The 21240-nt window shown below is 35.9% G+C and overlaps 1 protein-coding gene across 1 annotated transcript in view; it reads left to right on the forward strand.

The window, feature by feature from the left end:
- LRP1B (LDL receptor related protein 1B) overlaps nucleotides 1-21240 on the forward strand; it is a gene marked incomplete at its 3' end in the record, with an annotated part of 2330707 nt that overhangs the window by 1640765 nt on the left and 668702 nt on the right. Inside the window, exon 42 of the mRNA XM_081243013.1 lies at nucleotides 13599-13781. Coding sequence (XP_081099139.1) covers nucleotides 13599-13781 — 183 coding nt within the window. The remainder of the gene's footprint in view (nucleotides 1-13598; nucleotides 13782-21240) is intronic.

The raw sequence follows: 21240 nt of genomic DNA on the forward strand, positions 1-21240 counted from the left end.
TAGGAACTGTTAGTACATAGTGAGTCTTTGAAAAGCTAGGAACCAATCAGGAACTGACACATGATGATTATGAGAAATGCAGGAAGCTTTGTGCACATGCAATACATAGTGATTTTTTACTTTTCAAAGCTTTTTACAACAAATGACAAATTAAAGTATAAACTCCATTAAAACAATAAAAAGAAGGTTTTTTCCCCCCAAGACTGGTCTCACAATTTAAATAATTCATTAAATTCACAACACTATTATTAGCTATTTTCTCAGGAATACTTTAACATTTCTTATAAATCTGAATAAGAAAAACATAGTATAAATATAATTTTTGCAACCCTGATTTTCTATTTTTTTTAACTTTAGGAGAAAAAATTTCCTTTCTGTCTCTGTACAGTTACTAGTCTACTAACTGCAAATATTTAGTCAAAATGAATTCATTTAAATATTGGGATAAATTCCACCATTGGTTGCCACATTTCCTCCAGGGTTCTGTGTTTATTTATTTATTAGATTCCCCTAAATTGTATGCTTAGTTTAAATAGCTTCAGGGCAAAAATACAATAAAATTGCATTAGTTAAAAATATAACCAGCATCAGCAATGTGAAAACATAACAGTAAAACAGCATGAGCATATACATATAAACATAGTCATCATTTTAATATTCCACTGGGACAAGCCATATTACAAAGATAGATTGTGTGCCAAGCCCTGAAGCTTAAGTATCTGGGGCTCTGGGGAACCCCACAAGCCTGAAACTCAGTTTAGAATGGTCATCACAGGCTCCTTAGAGTGTTTCAGTGTTCCATCTATGGCAAAATCAACAACTGTTACCAGAAGCTGATTTCATTTGGCAAGAAGGTTAAGAGAAAATAAAATTCCACCACTTTTTACTGTGTTTTCTGGCAGAAGGGGATAGCATTTCTAAACATCAACATATACCCAAAGTTAACAGACATTGAGGAATACATTTGGAGTATTTTTAATTTATTGTAGGAGGTAGGATGAGAAGTGGCAAGGGAAGGAATATGAAAATGTGTGTGTGTGTGTGTGTGTGTTTGTGTGTGTGTGTGTGTGTGGTATGTGTTTAATAGTCTACTTGACTTCAGTATAAACTTTGGGTGTTCAAGCAAATAAACTAGATACATATATATAACTCCTTGTAAATCTGTGGAATCTTAGAGATTTTTCTCTTTCTACTTATTGTCTAAATGCTCCCAAAGAGATAGATACAAACTACATATCTGAGCATAACCGAATCTAGCAGCAGGTCTTTCTGTGACCCCCAATTTCCTGTAGGGTGAAATCCAAACCATTTAGCATAGCATACAAGGCCATTCAAGCTCTAGGCTTTGCTCTCCTCTCTAGTCTTCTCTTTTTACACTCTTCCCATCACTCACAACACAGAATTTTACAAATGCTGCTGACTTTGTTCAGAATATCTTTTGTCCCATTCTACTTTCCCCTCTGCCTGACTCTTAGTCATGGCTTGGAACTCTCTTCTTATCCTCTGTCATGAGAATTTCTCCTCTGAAATCCCCAAGTCCAGGTTAGATTTCCCCTCTGCATGTTCTCACCGTGTTCATTCCTAACAAAGCACTTAGGATATTGCTTTGTAACTGCATACATTGCCTAGTTCCCTATGTGCAGACTATTTTATGATCTTTTCAAAGGCAGACCCTACCTTTCATTTTTCACCTAGATGCCAGCAAAAGCCATTTATTTGGTCTCCCTATTTCCACTTTTTTTTTATACAGCAGCCAGTGAGAATTTTAATAATGTAGATTAAATTATATCATCATCACTCCTCTGTTTCAAAATCTCTAACAGAAAGATACTTGTTGAACTTATCTTACCATAGATGTTGATAAAGCCCACAAGATCCAGCCCCTGCCTACCTCTCAGATCTCATTTCTAACCCACTCCCATTCACTTTGTTCTCTGTCTATAAAAACAAAGTCTGTTTCCTGCTTTAGAATCCTTGCATTTGTTATTCCCTTTGCCTACTATGTTCTTTACCCTAACCTGCTTGGCTGGCTCTTTCCCTTCATTTTGGTCTCATCTCAAATATCACCTTCTCAGAGAGGCGTCTCTGATCACGCTGTCAAGATGTTCTCTATACCCAACTCACTCCTTGTGATAGTCATCAAAGATGTTCACAATATAGTTCTATTTTTTCCTTTTTCTGGGCACATGATAAGATGGTACTTCCTGGAAACTTTGTGGTTGAGTGTGACCAACATGATGGGGCCCTACCCCATGCAACTAGCATTGGCCAATGAATTGTGAATCAGAAGTGATGTATGTTTTTTTCCTATATAGCACTACTCTGACCCATTTTCTTCACTGCATTTACTACTTTCTGGATGAATCTAGTTTATGTTCTTATATAATTATTTATTAATGGGAGAGTGGTAAAGAAAGCAGGCTCTAAAATTTAATTGTGTGTGCTCAAATATAATCCCTGCTGCTTATCATGTGTATAACCACAGACAAAGTTTCTGTTTCTGTGAAGTGGGATGCTCTCAATAAGCAGTTCTATTTATTTACATTTAATTAAAATCAAAAGGAGCAGATAGGTGATACTTCTTTTCACTGGGTTTTAATCAAATCTTAGATAACTTGAAGTATAAGCAAAATTGAATACCATATAAACTACCAGTTATATGCAAGGTATATGGAATGGGTGATAAAGAAAGGGAAGTGTGAAACTGGTCTCCATGTTCCTCTTAGAGTCTGCTGTAGGAGTCAAGGAAAGCTCAGAATCCCTTCCACAGGGGAAAAAAAAGGCATGTTAGCATGAAGCATCGTGTATAGTTTCTGAGATTTTATGAATTCCTAAGGCTTACCCATGAATCTCTTGAATCTACAAACACCAGAATAAGAGACCCAATCCTAGATAAATATATACATATTTTTTAAGTAAAATGAGTCAAAGAAAATTATGGACATTAACAGATAAAATGTACACAGGAAGGCAATCTAGAGGAGAATTGTTTCACCATTTAGATTTGAATATTTATGATGGTATATTGTATTTCCTTCTCCAGACTATATCCTCATTTTAAAGTTGCTGTAATCTGGTTGTTTATGGTACCACTTAATAGATAGTCCACAAAGGTTTGGACATGTGTAGTTTAAGGAAAAAAATGAAGAAAAAAAAAGCCTCAGGGAAACACCACATTTGTATTTAAATTTATAAGATAAATGTTTATTTAGAATAAGAAAACAAATGAGTGTATTCACATATGAAGCACAAATAGATAAACAAAACAATACCAAGCAAAGCGAAGAAAATGCAAATAGAATTTAAAAAATCTCAAACAGTAGCAGAATGCTCTCTGCCTTCATAGATTCTGCTTTGATCTGTGTGACCACAACTTATTTTCTTCTGTAAATAATATTGAGCTAAAAGACTACAAGTCTATATATAAAGTTGCCATATTGCTGGATCAGGAGAAACATTTCCTTCTCCCAAAGCAACAATTTATATTTTGCAAGTCTCTTTTTGAATTGGGTTTTTCTTTCCAGATTTCTAAGTTTACATAATCTTCTTGAGAATTTCCCATTAAATCACTGAGTTAAATGTTGAGGAATATAACTCAAAAGAACTAGATCTTTGAAACCAAGTCCAAAATATGTTTAGAAGAGGCAAAGCATTGCACTCACAATAATTAGTGAAACATGGAATTCCTCCCATTACTACCAACGTTTTTGAGGCAACATTGTCCTTGGAGAAATAAAAGATGAGGAGAGGAATGAATGTATGGAATAGAATTTGGCATATACTGCTTAATTTTATTTAGGCTACTAAAATATTTCCAAATTAGGTCATTTTAAATGTAAAATGTGTTCCTTCTTCTCAAGTTTTCCTTACATATTACTATTTTGTTTAGTTATTTACTTAGTCCTCTGGTCATTTCCAGAAGTAATCTAAGTTATAACCTGGAAAGATTAAAGTTTATAAAGAGGAAGGAACCAAACAAAGGCAAAGTAAGGATGAGTAATGTAAATAAATATGAGGGTGAGATTGGTATAAACAAGTTCATATCATGAAAAATGATCCATAAATTTGGCTCTAAATTCTTAAAAGCTATTGCAAAGAGAGAAACATGATGAGTTTCAGGATTATTCACAAATATCCATTAAATAACTCATAAAGATGAAAAACTAATTTATAAAGACAGTAAAGTTAGTATTAATATTAAACTAAGAGTGAAATAAAATTTTTCCTACAGTTTCTCAGAAGTAGATCAAAAGCAAAAGAAAAGGGAGTTAGCAGTTGGCCCACTGACCACCTCCACCAAGGAAAAAAATCTGTTAGGGAAAAAATAAAATATAAAGGAATATCTATGTCCCTCTGTTATAACAGGGAATCATTAATAAAATTCAGTCCAGCTCCATACAAAGCAGGCAGTAGTTGTTACCTTATGAGGATGCTAACCCAAGAATCTTACTTTTCAAGGAACTGGAAAAGCGAGATTTTTATAAGAAAGCTTTAGATTTTTAAAATGTCTATAGTATGTTTACTAAATTAAACATACTGAGGGACAGATTCAATATGGGAGCTGCCAGCCTTCAACTCTCATTTTAAAGAATGTAGAAAAAATCAATGGATTTTTTAAATTCTTTATTAAGTATTTGGAATCACTGGGTGAGAATAACCTGAAATACAACTTTTGTATGTTATTGGTTGAGCTCATACAGCAGGCTATAAAATTCAACTGAGCCAAAGTTTGTTTAGTTTTGTTTTCACGGAAAGTTAAGTACTAGGAAAAAAAAAACAAAGGCCATTCACTGCTGTATGGAAGTTGCCTTCTTCATCATAGAATTACTTAGAGAGCTGAAAATGCCTTGGAACTCCATTTGATTTGTCTTCCTTTTTCTTCTTGAATACTGAAATCACATAGGATTTTCAAGTTACCTTTAAAAAGATCCCAAGTTTAAAGGCTTCACAGTATATTGTTTGTGAAACCAGTCTCAACATTCTTTACCACTGTAGTAATTAAGTTGTACTGCTAAATAGGGCACTCTGCATATACTCAATTAAATATGGTAGGAAGTGGCTATATCACATTTCATATATATCATCCAAATGTGAAGACACTCTACCATCTTTATTGATTGTGCCTATGCACCCAAGTATTTTGTTAAATCATGAAGACTCTATATATCCAAAGTCGGAATAATTTGGATGATTAGGAAAGTAGGAAAAGTCTCTGTTTTTGGATGGGACTTCAATGCCAGCCTAAACCCAGCCCCTTCTCTTTAAATTGGGTGTAATTACTATGTGTTCTTAGGAGTAGCTACTTTTGGAAATTAGGTTTTCATGGAATGGAACTCCTATTTTCTACCAACAGAACTTTTTTACTCTTACTTCAGTGGGGATCCTTTTTATCTCTTTTTTTAGTTAGGTGTTATTTCAGCATTACTACTTTAAGAATACTTGGGAGGTAGAAGCAAGTCTATTCTGTGCATCTTTAAAATATTGTATCAACTGACATATTATAGTTGTTGAAATTCTTTAAATAAACAAATCAGGAAATGAACTATTTATATCATAGAAAATAACAACAAAAATGTTAGTGAAAATAATCATTTACACATATCCAATTTATTCCTCCCAACGACCCTGCAGGCTCCCTACTTTCCATGTGAACAGAGGTCTCAAAAGATTAAGTAGCTTCCTTGGTGATAAAAGTGTTATTATTAGCTTTGACCTTAATTTAGTCTAATCTTAACTCATAACCACATAATTCTGTTGACCTGAAGCAAACTGACTGACAGATATTTCTCCAGTGAAGGTGAGGTTATTCAGGATCAGCAAAAAATCTCAATTTAGGGTCTGAAACACTGGTGAGCCGTGTGCAAGTTCCCACATGGGAAGGGAAGGAGAACACTTTTATAGAAAGGAAAAGAAATTTGGGAGGGCTATAGTAAACAAAGAGTCCAAGGATTTTCATTGACAGAGTCTTTTCCTGGAAAGAAGAAGTGTCATTATTCTCCTGCTGGGCTTTGCTGTCATTGCAGGATATGAGAGCTTTCCCTTCTTGTCTCTCACCTCTATTTAATTGAGGATTCTTTTTGTTAATTTTTTTTTACATTTTTATCTTTTGATTAAGATCTTTTGCTGAAAGCATCATTGATCAAGAGTCAGATTTTCTAGTTTCAGTGGCTTTTTGTCCCTCAGTGTCAGGAAAGATCATTTCCAGTAGTGTCTCAGACTGGAAACCTAGTAAGGTCACATTTAAGTAACAAGGAGGGGCAGGAGGGAGAACTCTCAGGCACTTTTTATTTAAAATCCATACGTTATCAAGATCATAGACCCTGGAGATCATCTGAATCTTTATGTCAGCATCGAAGGTTGGTGACAAACTTCCAACAGGCCTGGTATAGATAACTTCGGAAAGCTGTGTCTTCAGATGTCGACTGCCTCAATTTCCGAGAAGTATTTCCTTTCAGGTTACTGGATGATGTGCAGGTCCAGTCAGGGTTCGGCACCTTCTTTAGGTGGGTCACATGAATCAAGAGTCTATTCCTTGGAGTTTGGTGGCACAAGTGTTGGTTAACAGTACTTAGTATGGTCTTTCCAGCAAGGTTGAGGAAAATTCTTCTGGTAGTGTATTTTCCAATAGACGAAATCTCCAGGTTCCAAGGTATTTGTCTCTCAAGGGCACACTGTGAAAAGATTGCTCTACCAAAGCTTGGTTATTTTTAATAGAAGCAAGCAGGCCTTTTCAATACTACAGTATCTCTCCTTTTATAAGTTATGGATAAAAAAAGCAGAAGTCAAGTTCGCTGGGCATCCTGGGACTATCTCAAAGGGTGAAAGTTTATGAATTCCCAAAAGGATGGATCTGACATTTAAAAGGACCAATGGCAATGCTTTTGGCCAAGGTATTTGGAGGACCTCTACAAATTTTGCCAGGTGGTAATAATAAATGCCATTAGTGTGTTCAACTATACTTGAGGATTGAGGGTTGTAACCATAGTGAAAGTGTTGTAAAACCAGCCAAACATCACAGACTTGCCACAGCACTTGGCCCTTAAAATGGATTCCCAGATCACTATAAAGTTTGAGAGTAGCTCCTCCAAGTAGGGATAATCTTTCCCAAAAGGACTTTAGCCACAGAAAAGGCAATAGCCTGTCTGTGAGGGAAGGCTTCAGTCCAGTGGGAAAACATACAGACTGTGACTGAAACATATTTATATCCATGAGATGGAGGAAGTTGTATGAAATCCATCTGCCAGACTCTGAATTGTCCATTAAACAGTTTAAAATATCCAGAAGCAGTACAAACAGGCTTCCCTGGATTGTACTTCAGACAAGTAGGACAAGTGAGGTAGGTGCTTTTTGCAGCCTTGTTAAAGTTTCCCCAACAATATTGATTCATCATTTTATCAGTAGACCAATAGCTTAGTGTATGTATTATGATGAGGAGTGGGGATTTTAGAGTCTCTGGTAGTACTGAGTTATTTGGTCCAAACCAGAGCTTTCTCTTTTTTCCAAACAAACAATTGTTAAATTTCCAATCTTGTTTTTCCTTTTCTGAGTCCCATTGTTAGGCTTCTGTAGCCAGTTTTTCTAAATTATCATTTGGGGAGATGTCCCTTTGGATAATGACAGAGGTTTGGCTGCTGTTGGTCCCTTTAAGGACAGCATTCCTTGCAGAAATACAAGCAAGGTGATTTCCCTTAGTTTCCAGAGAGTCAAGTTTAGCATGCATCAGAATCTTAATAATAGCTAAAATGGAAGGTAAAAGTATTGTGTTCAATAATTCCTGAACACAAGGACTATTGTTAATTTTATTTCCACTGGAAATAAGGAAGCAACATTCCACAACATTCCAAAATCATGAGCTACTCTGAAAGCATATCTCTATCAGTATAAACACTGGCAGTTTTGTCCTTGACTAAAGTACAAGCCCGTATAAGGGTGTGTAATTCAGCCTATTGGGCCAAAGTAGTCATAAGTAAAGACACTGCCTTAACAACATCAAAAGGAGTTATAATAACATAACCACCACAATATTTGTCATTGTTACCTTTTAAACAAGAACCATCAGTGAACCATGAGAAGTCAACACTACCCAGTGGAATTTCCTGTAGATCATTACAAGGAGTCAGGAGGTTGTCTATCAATAGTAAGCAGTCATGAAGGACATTGTTGGTGACAGAAGGGAGAAGAGTAGCCAGGTTAAAGTTATTATCATATAAAAGAGTTACGTGAAGGACAGATAACAAAGGGACTTCACGGGATATGAGGCAGCTAGCCGAGAAGTGTTGAGTACAATGAGAATTCAGGTTGACTTCTACTGCTTGAGGTACAAAAATGATTAAAGGACATTCCACAATTTTCTCAGTGGCTTTAACAAAAAGGGCAGTGGCTGCAGTGATTCTAAGGCAAGGAAGTGGCTGCAGTGGTTCTAATACATGTGCCACAGGGTCCAGCTACTGGCTATATGGATGGTGGTTGCCAAGTTTTTGGATGAGTACCCCAAAGTTATTCCCTTTTCTTGTCATCTATGAAAGAGTAAAAGGAAATCTGATAATAAGGAAGCCCAAAGGCAGGTGGGTTCATCAAACTCTCCTTTAGGGCCTTGACGGCTATGTCAATCAGTTCTTCCCACAAAACTGGGTCAGGTGGTCTTTATTGTTGAGAAAAACATAAGAAATTTGGCTTTAAAAGAGAAATTTGGAATCCAATTTCAGCAATAACCAACTGGTCTGAGAAAACTTCACAGTAGCCCTTAGTCTGGGGTTTTGGGAAACTTAGGACACCATGAAGTGTATCTGGATCTAGGTGTAGCCCTTGTTCTGATATTGGATGACTGAAATATTGAACCTGGGTTTGGGCAAACTGCAAATTTTCTTTGGCAACCTTACGTCCTTTTAAGGCCAAAAGCTTTATTAAGTGGACGCTGCCTTCCTGTGAAGAGGCTTAAGAAGGAGAGCAAAGAAGCAAATCATCCACATATTGCAGCAAAGTAAAACCCTGAGAGAACTTTATATCATTCATACCAGCCTTCAAGGTTTGCAAAAAATAAGAAGGACTCTCAGTATATCCCTGAGGCATTACTGTCCAGGTGAATTGTTTTTTTACTCTCAAGTAAAGGCAGAAAGGTACTGGCTGTCTTCATCAACTGGAATATGAAAGAATGCACTGCATAACTCAGTTACAGTGAATTCATTTCTGGTGGGAAAGGATGTTAGTAACATATGAGAGTTAGGAACAACAAGGTGTTGAGGGATAACAGTGTTGTTTACTGCTCAGAGTTCCTGAAGAAACATCCACCTTTGGCCCTTTGCTTTTCTCACTGGTAAAATGGAGTGTTATGGGGGCTAGTACAGAGGATAATGAAGACTTGAGCCTGTATTCTTCTATTATGGGCTTTAAGGTTTTCCTTTAGGGTATTGATTAATTCTGGGAAGAGGTTTTGAGGATTCTGTTTAAATTTTGATGGGAGATGCACTGTGAATTTTGCAAACATCAGTTGGAGATTTTGCCAATAAGGAAAATGGTAGCTGATTCAATAGGGACAAATGATCCATATTTTCAGAATCTGCTCTAGTACCATCAGAGATAGAATAAATAAAAGATGTTAGAGGGCCACTTAATTTACCTGGTTGGTTCTTTGATGACACTGTCAGTTTCTAGACTTGTTTTCCCCTTTTTGGAGAAAGAATTTCTGGCATACTTCTCTAAGAAGTTTCCAGCCTAATAAATGGATAGGGGTAGAGGAACTAAGGAGAAAAGGATGTGTATCTCTCAAAGGGCCTAAACAAAAGGGAATGCATTCGGACATCGGAACCTCTTGAGGTTCATTAGAAATCCCCACTATTTGAATTGTTTTAGTACTCCAAGTCAGGGGCTGTTTTATGGTAGTGAGGTTGAGCACACAAGAGTGTGGTATCAATTAGGACTGGAAGAGATTCATCCTCTTGGAGAAATGTTTCTCCAAGCTGATTAAGAGGGAGGATTGGGAAGAGCCCCTCCAGTTCCTCAGAGCCCACCACTGAGAATTGGAGGGCATTGGAAAGACTGGTTAGAGGGATGAAGGCTCTACAGTGTTTAAGTTTGTAACAATCTCTTTTCTAATGCCCTGGTTCTTTGCAATAATAGCAAAAACTACGAGGGTTTTGGGTTTGTTTAGGAGCCTTCATTTATTGGAGTTGAAGAGTAACAATTTTGATGGTCTTCCTTTGAGGTGATTCATGTAGAGTACAAGAAATGTGGTTTGTCAGATTAACTAAATCTGAAGTGGACACAGTTTCCCATTTAATACTGGTCCTTTTTACTAAAAGGGAAGGATCTTAGTTCAGCCCATTAATAAACAAAGAGTTAAAAGCTACTTGAGTTAATCAACATCTGAAGGAAGACCAGAATTTTCTTTAAAGACAATCAAAAGTCAACTGTAATTTTTATGAACAGATTTGCAGCTTTTTGTGTGCAAACCTGAATTTTGTTTCAGTCAGTAGGCTTTGGAAAAGCCCTAGTAATTGCTCAGTAAAGTTGCCTAGCAATTTTCTGAGCCTGACACATAGTAAGATAGCAGGTTGTTCTCCTGGTTGTAATTCTGGGCATCTTTCAGGATTTTCCCAATTAGCAATTTTCACTCAATGCTGGGTCTGACCTTCACTGATGAGCATATGAACTAGCTGATATAAGTTAGAGAAACCAGGTTGGTGAGTTTGAGTGATTATATTAAATTCCTCAGCAAAACTATGAGGATCTTTGGTTACTTTGGGAAAATCTTTGACTATGTCTCACAGTTCAGCTTTAGTTCAGGGAGTATAAGATATTAAAGATTTAGCCTCTGGACCTTCAGAAGGCTTAATTTTAAAGAAACATGTTCTGACATGTTCAGAGGAAAAGGGAAGTTTGGCCAGAGAATGAGTATGGGGGGATTGAGGGTACAGTGGAGGCATAGGCAGCATAGAAAGGAAGGAGGGCGATGGCACCAGAGGTGGAGCCTGAGACAAAGATGCCAAGGAAGAAGAACCTGAGGCTTTGAGAGCCACTTTATCTTTCTTTCATCATTCCTTTTCCTCAGTTAATCTTAAAATCTTATTTTGCAGAGAGGCAATTTTAGAGTCCTGAGTATATTGGGAAGCCTCAAAATACCAAGTAAAATAAGCATTCCACTCAGTTCTGGAAATTTTTGAGCTATTGTAGCCCAATTTGGTTTTAAGGAAACTAAGTGTGGGGATTTCTGAAATTCCCCATAAAAGCCATTGATATTCCAAATTGCCTTTGGTCAGGTTGGTCCATTTAGTTAGCAGGGCCCATGAGGAAGGACTGTGGCTTTTAAACATAAAATTGACCAGAGTCCCTATAATGGAGGAGGCCTTCAAAATACTTAGATAACTGGAGTATCATTTCCTAGAGATTTTTCCTCTAGAGTAAAGAACAATTTTCAAACAGCTTACAGCACAACTGGTTCGATTCAGACAGCTTGTAAGACAATCCCAGCCAACTCAAAGGAAACAGCTTAAAGGAGCCAGGCCAAAGGCTTTTTCAGCCAGTTTCCAGAGAATCGTCCTTTCAAAAGAATAGGCCAAAGGCTGAAAAACCTGGCACTGTTGCAGAGAACCCCTGTTTTCAGAGGAATGGGTCAAAGATTAGCCACCTTCAGGTGAAGCAGTTCCTGTTTCAAAGGGAATACACAAAGCTAACCAGTTTCAGTGAAAGAGTCTGATATCAAAATCAGACCTAAGTGCCAAACAAGGACTCACATGCAGAACAAGGCCTTAACCAGAAAGACAAAAGCTTTAAGTAGATTCTGAATAAAGCCTGGAGAGCTTCAGATGGAAAGAGGGTGTGAGTTTGGATCTAAGAGAAAGACTTGCCTTTAAACTCCAGGGTCAGCAGGAAAAGCAGTGAGCAACAATAGACTCAGCTGTGGGTACTGCACCTGTATATTCACCAGCCCTGGAGCCATCGAGAGTCTTCTCTAGTCCCCATATGGGTCACCAAAATGTTGACCTAAAACAAATTGAGAGCCAGATATTTCTCCAGCAAAGACTGGTATATTTGGAATTGGCACAGAATTGCAATTTGGAGTCTGCACCATGGTGAGCTATGTGCAAGTTCCCTCACAGCAAGGAAAAAGGAATGCTTTTTTTTTTTTTTTTTTTTTTTTTTTTTTTTGCGTTACGCGGGCCCCTCACTGCTGTGGCCTCTCCCGTTGCGGAGCACAGGCTCCGGATGCGCAGGCCCAGCGGCCATGGCTCACGGGCCCAGCCGCTCCACGGCACATGGGATCCTCCCAGACCGGGGCACGAACCCGCACCCCCTGCATCGGCAGGCGGACTCCCAACCACTGCGCCACCAGGGAGGCCCAGGAATGCTTTTATAGAGAGTAAAAAAGGAAGATGGTAGGGCTCTAGTAAACAACGAGTCCATGGATTTTCATAGGCTGAGTCCTTGACAGGAAAGAAGAGTCTTTCTTCTTCCTGTTGGACTCTGCTACAGCTGCATGGTGTAAGAGATCTCCCCTTCTGGTCTCCCAACTCTACTTAACTGAGGTTTCTGTTTACTGATAGTTTTACAATTCCTACCAAATCAGCTCATTAAGTAATGAGAAACTCACCTGGACTTGTTTCAATTTTATAATGATGTAGAATAATTGCTTTTATAGATATAATGTAAATTAATTGTTGGCTATAGCTACCTGAGATGCACAATAAACTTGTTACATTAAAACTTTGGTTTAGAAAAATGTATACTAAAATATTGACTTTACAACAGTATTTGGAGATTCTGGTTATTATATCTCATAATATTAGATATTAATACAAATTTAATGTACTGCCGATTACTGTCATATTTTTCAACTGCTATACTGTAAAAACATCTATATGTCCAACATGTATTTTTTCTTATTCTTGTTTATGCTTACCTACAAAATTTAGCCTATGTTTTTAGTGATCAGGTTTTGAGTGATAATGTTATCTGGGCACTATGTGAGTTATTAATTGATAAATTGACTTTGACTGCATAGTGCCTCATAAAATTCTTTTGTGTCTGTTCTGATTCTAAACTTGAAATCTTACGTACTGGCTAATTTTTTTAATTATCTGAGGGTTTTGTTTTTCAACATTTTGGACATTATTCTTCAAAGATTTTGTTAGTCAGAATGTACTTCTTATTTTTTTTTTGGTTGTTTACCTGTTACCAGTGTGAAAGAAATTATCTAAAGAGATGTCATAAGATCAACAAAAGTCTAAACATTTGGAGTAGAATGTGAAATCTCTTTTATGTGCTCTAGAGAAAATACCTTCAACAATCACACTGATACTAATTAAAATCACAACAGAATATCCACATACTATCTTACTGCTCTTTCTTTTTTTTCCTAACGTTCATCACTTTTAGGAATTCTGTGGGAGGCAAGAACTATTTTCTCTAATTATTAAAGTTTCTAAAACAAATTTGAAAATGCTAGACAGTATTGCAGCTATTAAACAATAAAGTAAAAATAGATTCTCTCTAGGATCATTATAATGCCTAAAGAAAAAAAATGAAAAAAAATATTATCAAGTACAATCATAATTCCTCTCTTGTTTTCCTCTCTCTGCCTCTCTCCCTCATTTCAATTTAAGAGATTCATTCTCCTGCTGGTTGTAATGGGAATGAATTTCAGTGTCACCCTGATGGAAATTGTATTCCTGATCTGTGGCGCTGTGATGGGGAAAAAGACTGTGAAGATGGTAGTGATGAAAAAGGCTGCAGTGGTACCTTACGATTGTGTGATCACAAAACCAAGTTTTCCTGTCGGAGTACAGGTAAGCAGAACACTGGGTTCAACTTCTACCTCAGGCCTGCTTCCTTGATGTAGGTTCCTTTGGGGCCCTCCTCAATCCACATCTCACCTTTATAAAAAGTATCCTTGTGTTTCTAGTAGGTTTGCTCACATTCTGTACATGACAGTAATAGTAGGTAACATTTATTGAGAACTATCAGTGGACTTGGCACAGTTCTAAGAATGTTCTCTGCATGAACTTATTTCATTATGCTAATTCACAATGAGAAAACTGAGGCTGAGAGCAGTTTTTAACTTTCTCAAATTAAAAAGTCAAAAGAATTTTTAACTTGCTGGCTCACAGAGCCAGCATGGAAGAAATGGGATTTGAAACCAGGCAATCTGGATTCAGAGTCTGGAATTTCACGTCCAGAAAGAGACATGTGTGCTAAACCCACTTACAGCATTCCCCTTTTCATAGATAAATCCTTACCATAAAATTTAATGAAGATGACTAGGGAAAAAAAGGCATAATTATATGCATTTATTTTCAACCAGTTTCCTAAATTTTATTGTGCTGTCGCTAGACTCCATTAAGATGAAAGTGATGACTTTCAAATCATTCAAACCTTTGATTTGTTTTGAGAGTCACTGAAGCTTTTTTTTATGTTATTCTAGTATTATGATGTTTCCATTTTGGTTTTCTCCATACAGTAGGTGCTACCTAACATGAAAAACTAACTTATTTACTTCCTTCTCTATGCCAGATGATGAGCTGAAGTTTAGAGAATTAACTGTTGTTGTACAATTTGTGAAATGATTGGTATCATTATCCAAATAACCCATGGAAAGAATTTTCTGTAGATTTTAGGATACATTCTGGAATCATCTCTGGGAGTTTTGCTTAATGTGAAATTGCTTCTGAATTGCTTAATCAGGGGTTCTTGGTGATTCATTTTGCCCTTTATTAAGTATTTCAACCAAAAGATAGAAATGAAAAGTTATCACAGTTGTGCGTAAGCAGATACTCTAGGAACCACATGGCCCATAAGCATTTAAATATATAAAAAGGAATTGTGTTTCTTTTCTTAAACACACCTCCTGGCTATAATTAAGCCTGTAAATAAGAGATAAAGAAAGAAATATAAGCTAACATGGGCATAGGTAAATAAATACTCCTGAGGCCTACTCCTAGTGAGGGAGTTGTATTTTCATATGATTATTTTTCCAACAATATTTTTAACAGGTAACTCTTCTCAATTATTATGTAAAGATTCTTAGTTTGGGAGTTATTGGTTAGAAGAATGTGACTTTGAGTTTAGAAATTATCATAATGGAACATTTAATATTAGTTGAAAATGAATAGATGAATAACTTGTTAAATGAATGAATTATTAACTAAATAAGCAAGTTTTTATTTAACAGGCTAATTCTGATGCCAAAGAGCCAATTATTTGACTCAGGCTAACATTATTCTAAGTGAATATTTTTTCTCCTGTTGCTTCTGGCATTTGTTTGATTGGACTAATGCTGAAATATATCAGATAACAGTCTTTAACAGGTATATGACTAAGGAACTAGCAAGGCTATAGGAAAACAAAATAAAAATATTAATTTACTTGGAAAATCCTGAGCTAAAACTAAATGAATATGCTATCAAGATTTAGCAACTTTAGAGGTAAAACCAGGCTGAAATTTCCTTATGAAGAAAGAAATTATAAATGCCTTCATAATAAAGTAATTTCTAAAAGTTATATGTTAGTAAAAACTGGTTTGAACTGTCTATGACAGAAAACATGGAGAGAAAACATATAAATAATAAATAACAGGGTTAAGTTAATAGAAAATTTCAAGTGATTGTGATTTATCTTGTATGTGTGTATTGATATTTTGCAATGAACTCTTATGAAACAGCTTTTTCTGAATATGACTCAACTTAAAAATAAACCTGAATTATTATGAAGATGGCTGATGTAGGGAGGAAAAAACCTTTTCCTCTACCCACACAGAGGGGACAAGACAAAGGAAAAGGACTTTGAGTTTATAGGGATGGCAAATTGTGGAAAGGTAAATATATGGGAAAACTAATGGAAGATAAAGGCTAGGTAAAAACATTTGTGTAGGTACATTTTGATACTGACTTTCCATCATCTTCATGGCCTTAGAACTTCCCTGAGAAAGTGTTTTATGGCACTTCTCATTCTCAAAAGTTTATGCTTTTAGTTAGATAGGGAAGGTACAAGAAGACTTCTTTCTGCATCTACTGAATCTCAAATGCTTCAGCTCAAAATAATCCTTATGATAAAATGTCATATTTTGGAAGTAGTGTATTTTGATCCCACACAGTGGATATCTTTGGAGAACTGGATCCTGAGAGACATTTTTATGCATGTTGATTTGGGATTTGAGTTATCCACTTAATAATGTTAAGATGTTTGTATCAAATGGTCATCATGTAAACCAAAATTTAATATTAAAAAGCAGAACTGCAATAAAACTCATGTTGCATTGTAAAAGGGAAATGTGCTATAACATAGTGACTATAATTGATGACACTGTATAGTATAACTGAAATTTGCTAAGAGTGGAACTTAAGTGTCCTCACAATAAATGAATGAATGAATGAATGAATATCCACGGAATGTGAAAGGTAGTAATTTAACCATTGATCTGCCTCTAACTTAATCCCTGGCTTAAATATAGTAAAGCAAAATGTATCAAACTACTTGAGGAGTAATAATTCATAATGTATGAATATTTATGAACATTGCAGATATTAAAGTGAACCAAAAATATACACATTGGATTAAAAGTATGTACACATCTGGGGCTTCCCTGGTGGCGCAGTGGTTGAGAGTCCACCTGTCAATGCAGGGGACACGGGTTTGTGCCCCGGTCCGGAAGGATCCCACATGCTGCAGAGCGGCTGGGCCCGTGAGCCATGGCCGATAAGCCTGTGCATCCAGAGCCTGTGCTCCGCAACGGGAGAGGCCACAACAGTGAGAGGCCCGCGTACCGCAAAAAAAAAAAAGAAAAGAAAAAAAAAGTACACATCTATAACCTTTGTGATATTTTTAAGTTTAATTAAATTCTCAGCTTTACAAGCTAAAAGACCTTTAAACTATTCAAGATGTTGAATTCAGAGTTCATATTTATTTTTTTTTTAATTCTGAATGCTAGCTTGAGCATTTAAAAGTTTTCAGGGCAATCAATTTATATTTGTTGGTTACAATGACTTTTATACATAAATTGCTATCATTAGTATAAAAAAATAGGCACATTACTGTTTCTTTATTCCAATAAAGGAAAGAATGAGAGCTAAATTAAGTTAAAGTACAATTCAACCATTATCATCTTAGAGTCTCTAGTCTCAGAGGGTCTATCTTTGACCAAGAGCTATACTCTCCCACATCTGGTCTCTCACAAATTGCAGTTAGGGTGACCTTTGAAGAGCAGGGGTTTGAACTACATCCATTTATATGCAAAATTTTAAAAATAAATATATTGGAAACATTTTTTGGAGGTTGGCAAGAATTTGCAAAAACTAACAGAGAAACCACATAGCCTAGAAATATTGAAAAAATTAAGAAAAAGGTACATCATGAATGCATAACATATATGTAGATACTTGTCTATTTTATCCATTGCTACCGTAAAATCTACACAAATCTATTATAAAAAGTTAAAATTTATCAAAACTTACAAACACTTAATATACCAGACATGGTGCCATTTGCAGTCAATAGAAGTCTAAACAAATGTAAAGATACAGTATTAAATAACTGCAAAAAGTTAACTATAGTACATATTGTAATAATTTCGTAGCTACCTCCTGCTGCTATTTCGGTGAGCTCAAGTGTTACTAGTATCTGCTTAAAATGTCATGTGACACTAATCATCTCCAGGTGAGCAGTTTACCTCTCCAGTAAACTGCATATCAAAAAAAAAAAGTGATCTCTTTTGGTTCTCGTGTATTTTTCATCGTGTTTAGCACAATGCCATAAACCTTGAATAACGCCATGGGACCCATATGAAGTGCCACTGTTGATGCTGGAAGTGCTCCCAAGAAGCAGAGAAAAGTCGTGACATTACAAGAAAAAGTTGAATTGATTAGTATATACTGTAGATTGAGATCTGGAGTGCCCATCATTTCAAGATAATGAATCCAACATAAGGACCATTGTAAGAGAAGAAAAGGAAATTTGTGAAGCCATTGCTGCAGCTATGCCAGCAGGTGTGAAAACCTTGCACTTTTTCTGAAATACCTTTATATCTTGTATTGAAAATGCAGCTTTTATGTGACTGCACCATTGCTATAAGAAAGGTATACCTAAGACTCTAATATGATTCGAGAAAAAGTGAAGTCATTATATGAAAACTTAAAGCAAAAAGAAAGTGAAGGATCTAAAGGTGGAGAATTTAATACCAGCAAAGGATGGTTTGATAATTTTAGTAAGAGGATTGGCTTTAAAAAAATGTCAGTATAACAGGAGAAGCAGCTTCTGCCAACCAAGAGGTAGCAGATGAGTTACAGCTGCCATTAAGATAATCATTGAGAAGAAAGGATATCTGCCTGAATGGGTTTTTAATTCAGACAAAAGTGCCCTACTCTGGAAAAAAAATACACAAAAGACATTTATTAGTAAGGAAGAGAAGTGAGCACCAGGATTTAAATCACAAAGGGATAGACTAACTTTACTGGTCTGTTCAAATGCAGCAGGGCTTATGATCAGGACTGCCCTTATCTATAAAGCTGCAAACCCCTGAGCCTTGAGGGGAAAAGTAAATACCAGCTGGTCAATATTCTGGTTGTACAAAAAGAAGGCCTGGACAATGAGAACAACTTTCCTGGACTGGTTTCATTAATGCTTTGTCCCTGAAGTCAGGAAGCACCTTGCCGGTAAGGGACTGCCTTTTAAAGTTCTTTTGATGTTGGACAATGTCCCCTGGCCACCCAGAACCCTATGAATTCAACTGGTCTGTCAAACTGATTTATTTACCCCCAAACAATATGTCTCTAATTCAGCACCTAGATCAGCTAGTCATAGGACCTTTAAGGCTCATTACACAAAATGAGCCTTTTCCTTTTCTCAAAGGAAAGTATTGTCCATGCTATGGAAGAAGACCCCAACAGAGAGAACATCATGAAAGTCTGGAAGGATTATACCATTGAAGATGCCATCATTATTACAGAAAAGGCTGTGAATGCCATCAAACCCGAAAAAATAAATTGCTGCTGGAGAAACTGTGTCCAGATGTTGTGCATGACTTCACAGGATTTGCAGGAGAGCCAATCAAGGACATTATGAAAGAGATTGTAGATATGGTAGAACAGGTTGGTTGTGAGGAATGAAGGGTTTTAAGATATGGATCTTGAAGAAATTCAAGAACTAATAGACACCATACCAGAGGAATTAACAAAATACAACTTGATGGAGGTGAATGCTTCTGAACTAGTGCCAGACGATAAGGAAGAAGACTGAGAAGAAGCAGTGCCAGGAAAAAACGAACATTAGGCAGTTCGGCAGAAGGGTTACAATTATTCAAGATGCTTTTGACTTCTTTTATGGCATGAACCCTTCTACGATACAGGCACTAAAACAAAAGCAAATGATAGAAGAATTAGTACCATATAGAAACATTTTTAGAGAATTGAAAGAGCATTAAAGTCAGAAATTACAGTGTATTTCTGCAAAGTTACAGAGAGTGTGCCTGCCTCTCTCACCTCCCCTTCGACCTCCTCCACCTCTGCCACCCCTGAAACAGCAAAACCGTCTTCTCCTTTCCTCCCCCTCCTCAGCCTACTCAACATGAAGATGACAAGAATGAAGGCTCTTATGATGGTCTGTTTCCACTTAATAAATAGTAAATAATCATCATGTCCTACTATTAATAAACTTATCTGCTGTATATGTGTGTGTGTCTTTGTGTAAAAATCTAATAACTGTACAGCAAGAACTGTATGAGAAATTTTTGTGTCATCATCATTATTGTCACCTAAGTATTCATGATGTAGAACATATGTGCAAGACTTGTATTGAAGTGAGTAGCCTATGCTAACAGAGACATAAAGTGAGTGATATGTAACATAAAATTAATAATGTGTTAGTTTTCCTAATGTTTTATAACTTTGCTTTCAAAGAATCATATCGCTGTACAGTATGCCTCTTTCTCTCATCATTGGAGAAAGCCTATTATCACAGGTGTTTTTTTTTTTGATGTAATGATGTTTGTAATGCTGTAATCTGAATATGACTGTAATACTATATGCCATAAAAAATTTATAAAAATTCATCCACCAGTGTATACCTGGGCTACCATGAAGTAATCATATTGCTGCTTCTTCATTATCAACGCATCAATTATTATACCTGTAAGTAAATATGAATCTTATTCACATTTTTTTTTTCATTTTTGATGTCGTGTTAGTAACACATATAAAATCTACAGTATGTTGTATCATATAAGACAATATTGATGTAGGCACTGACAGACAGATGATTCATCTTGTGAATAGACAACACAATCTTATGGTATTGATAAGCTAGTTACTGTAAATGTATTTTCTCTTCCTTATGATTTTCCTTAATAACATTTTCCTTTATCTAGCCTACTTTATTGTAAGAATACAGTATATAATACACATATCATACAAAATATATGTTAAGGTTTCCAGTCAACAGTAGGTGATTAGTAGTTAACTTCAGAGGGAGTCAAAAGTTAAACTTGGATTTTCAACTGTGCCCCTAACCACCACGTTTTTTGAGGATCAACTGTATATTATAGTCAGGGAATCAGGGGAGGAAAGTCCTTCTCTCATGGAAAAGAAACCCAGAAATGCCATTCTTCAGAATGGAAAAATAAATGAAACCTTTGACATTATACATTGATGACAAGATTACAAGGAAAATAGGGCCCCCAGTTGTTAGTAGAAATGTAAATTTGATCCAACCTTCCCAATTCTAGAATTCATATAAAGAACAGCAGGAGTATATACAGATGTAGAAGATCTGAAGAATTAATGTTTAGATCAAATTAATAAAAATATAACTCTATTTTTAGAAGGCCAAAAATAAACCTTCTTTTACAAGGTTCAGGAAAGATTTTTTAAATGAGCATTTATTGTCACAAACAACTTCAATACATTCCATGAAATAGAAATAATGCAGGCAGAATTCTCTGATTATCATAAAATAAACCCGTAATTATGAAGCATAAACCACTCTTCCGCTTAGAAATTGAATAATAAAATAAAACATTTTTTATCTTAATTCTAGAGGGAATCAAACTAAACTTGTAGAACTTACAAAATAAAGATATATACTTATCAGAATATATTGAATATAAATAAAGCATTGCTCATGGGAAAAATCATAATTTTCTAAATTTATATGCAGAGTGTCGCAAAACTCTCAATGTATTTTAAATCTTTAACAATTTCAGAAGTATAAATACTGTAAATTTACAAAAGACATCATTTGAAATTCTAGTTATTGTTAACA

The sequence above is a fragment of the Mesoplodon bidens genome (genome assembly GCF_964165515.1).
Source record: "Mesoplodon bidens genome assembly, chromosome: 8".
Taxonomy (NCBI): Eukaryota; Metazoa; Chordata; class Mammalia; order Artiodactyla; family Ziphiidae; genus Mesoplodon; species Mesoplodon bidens.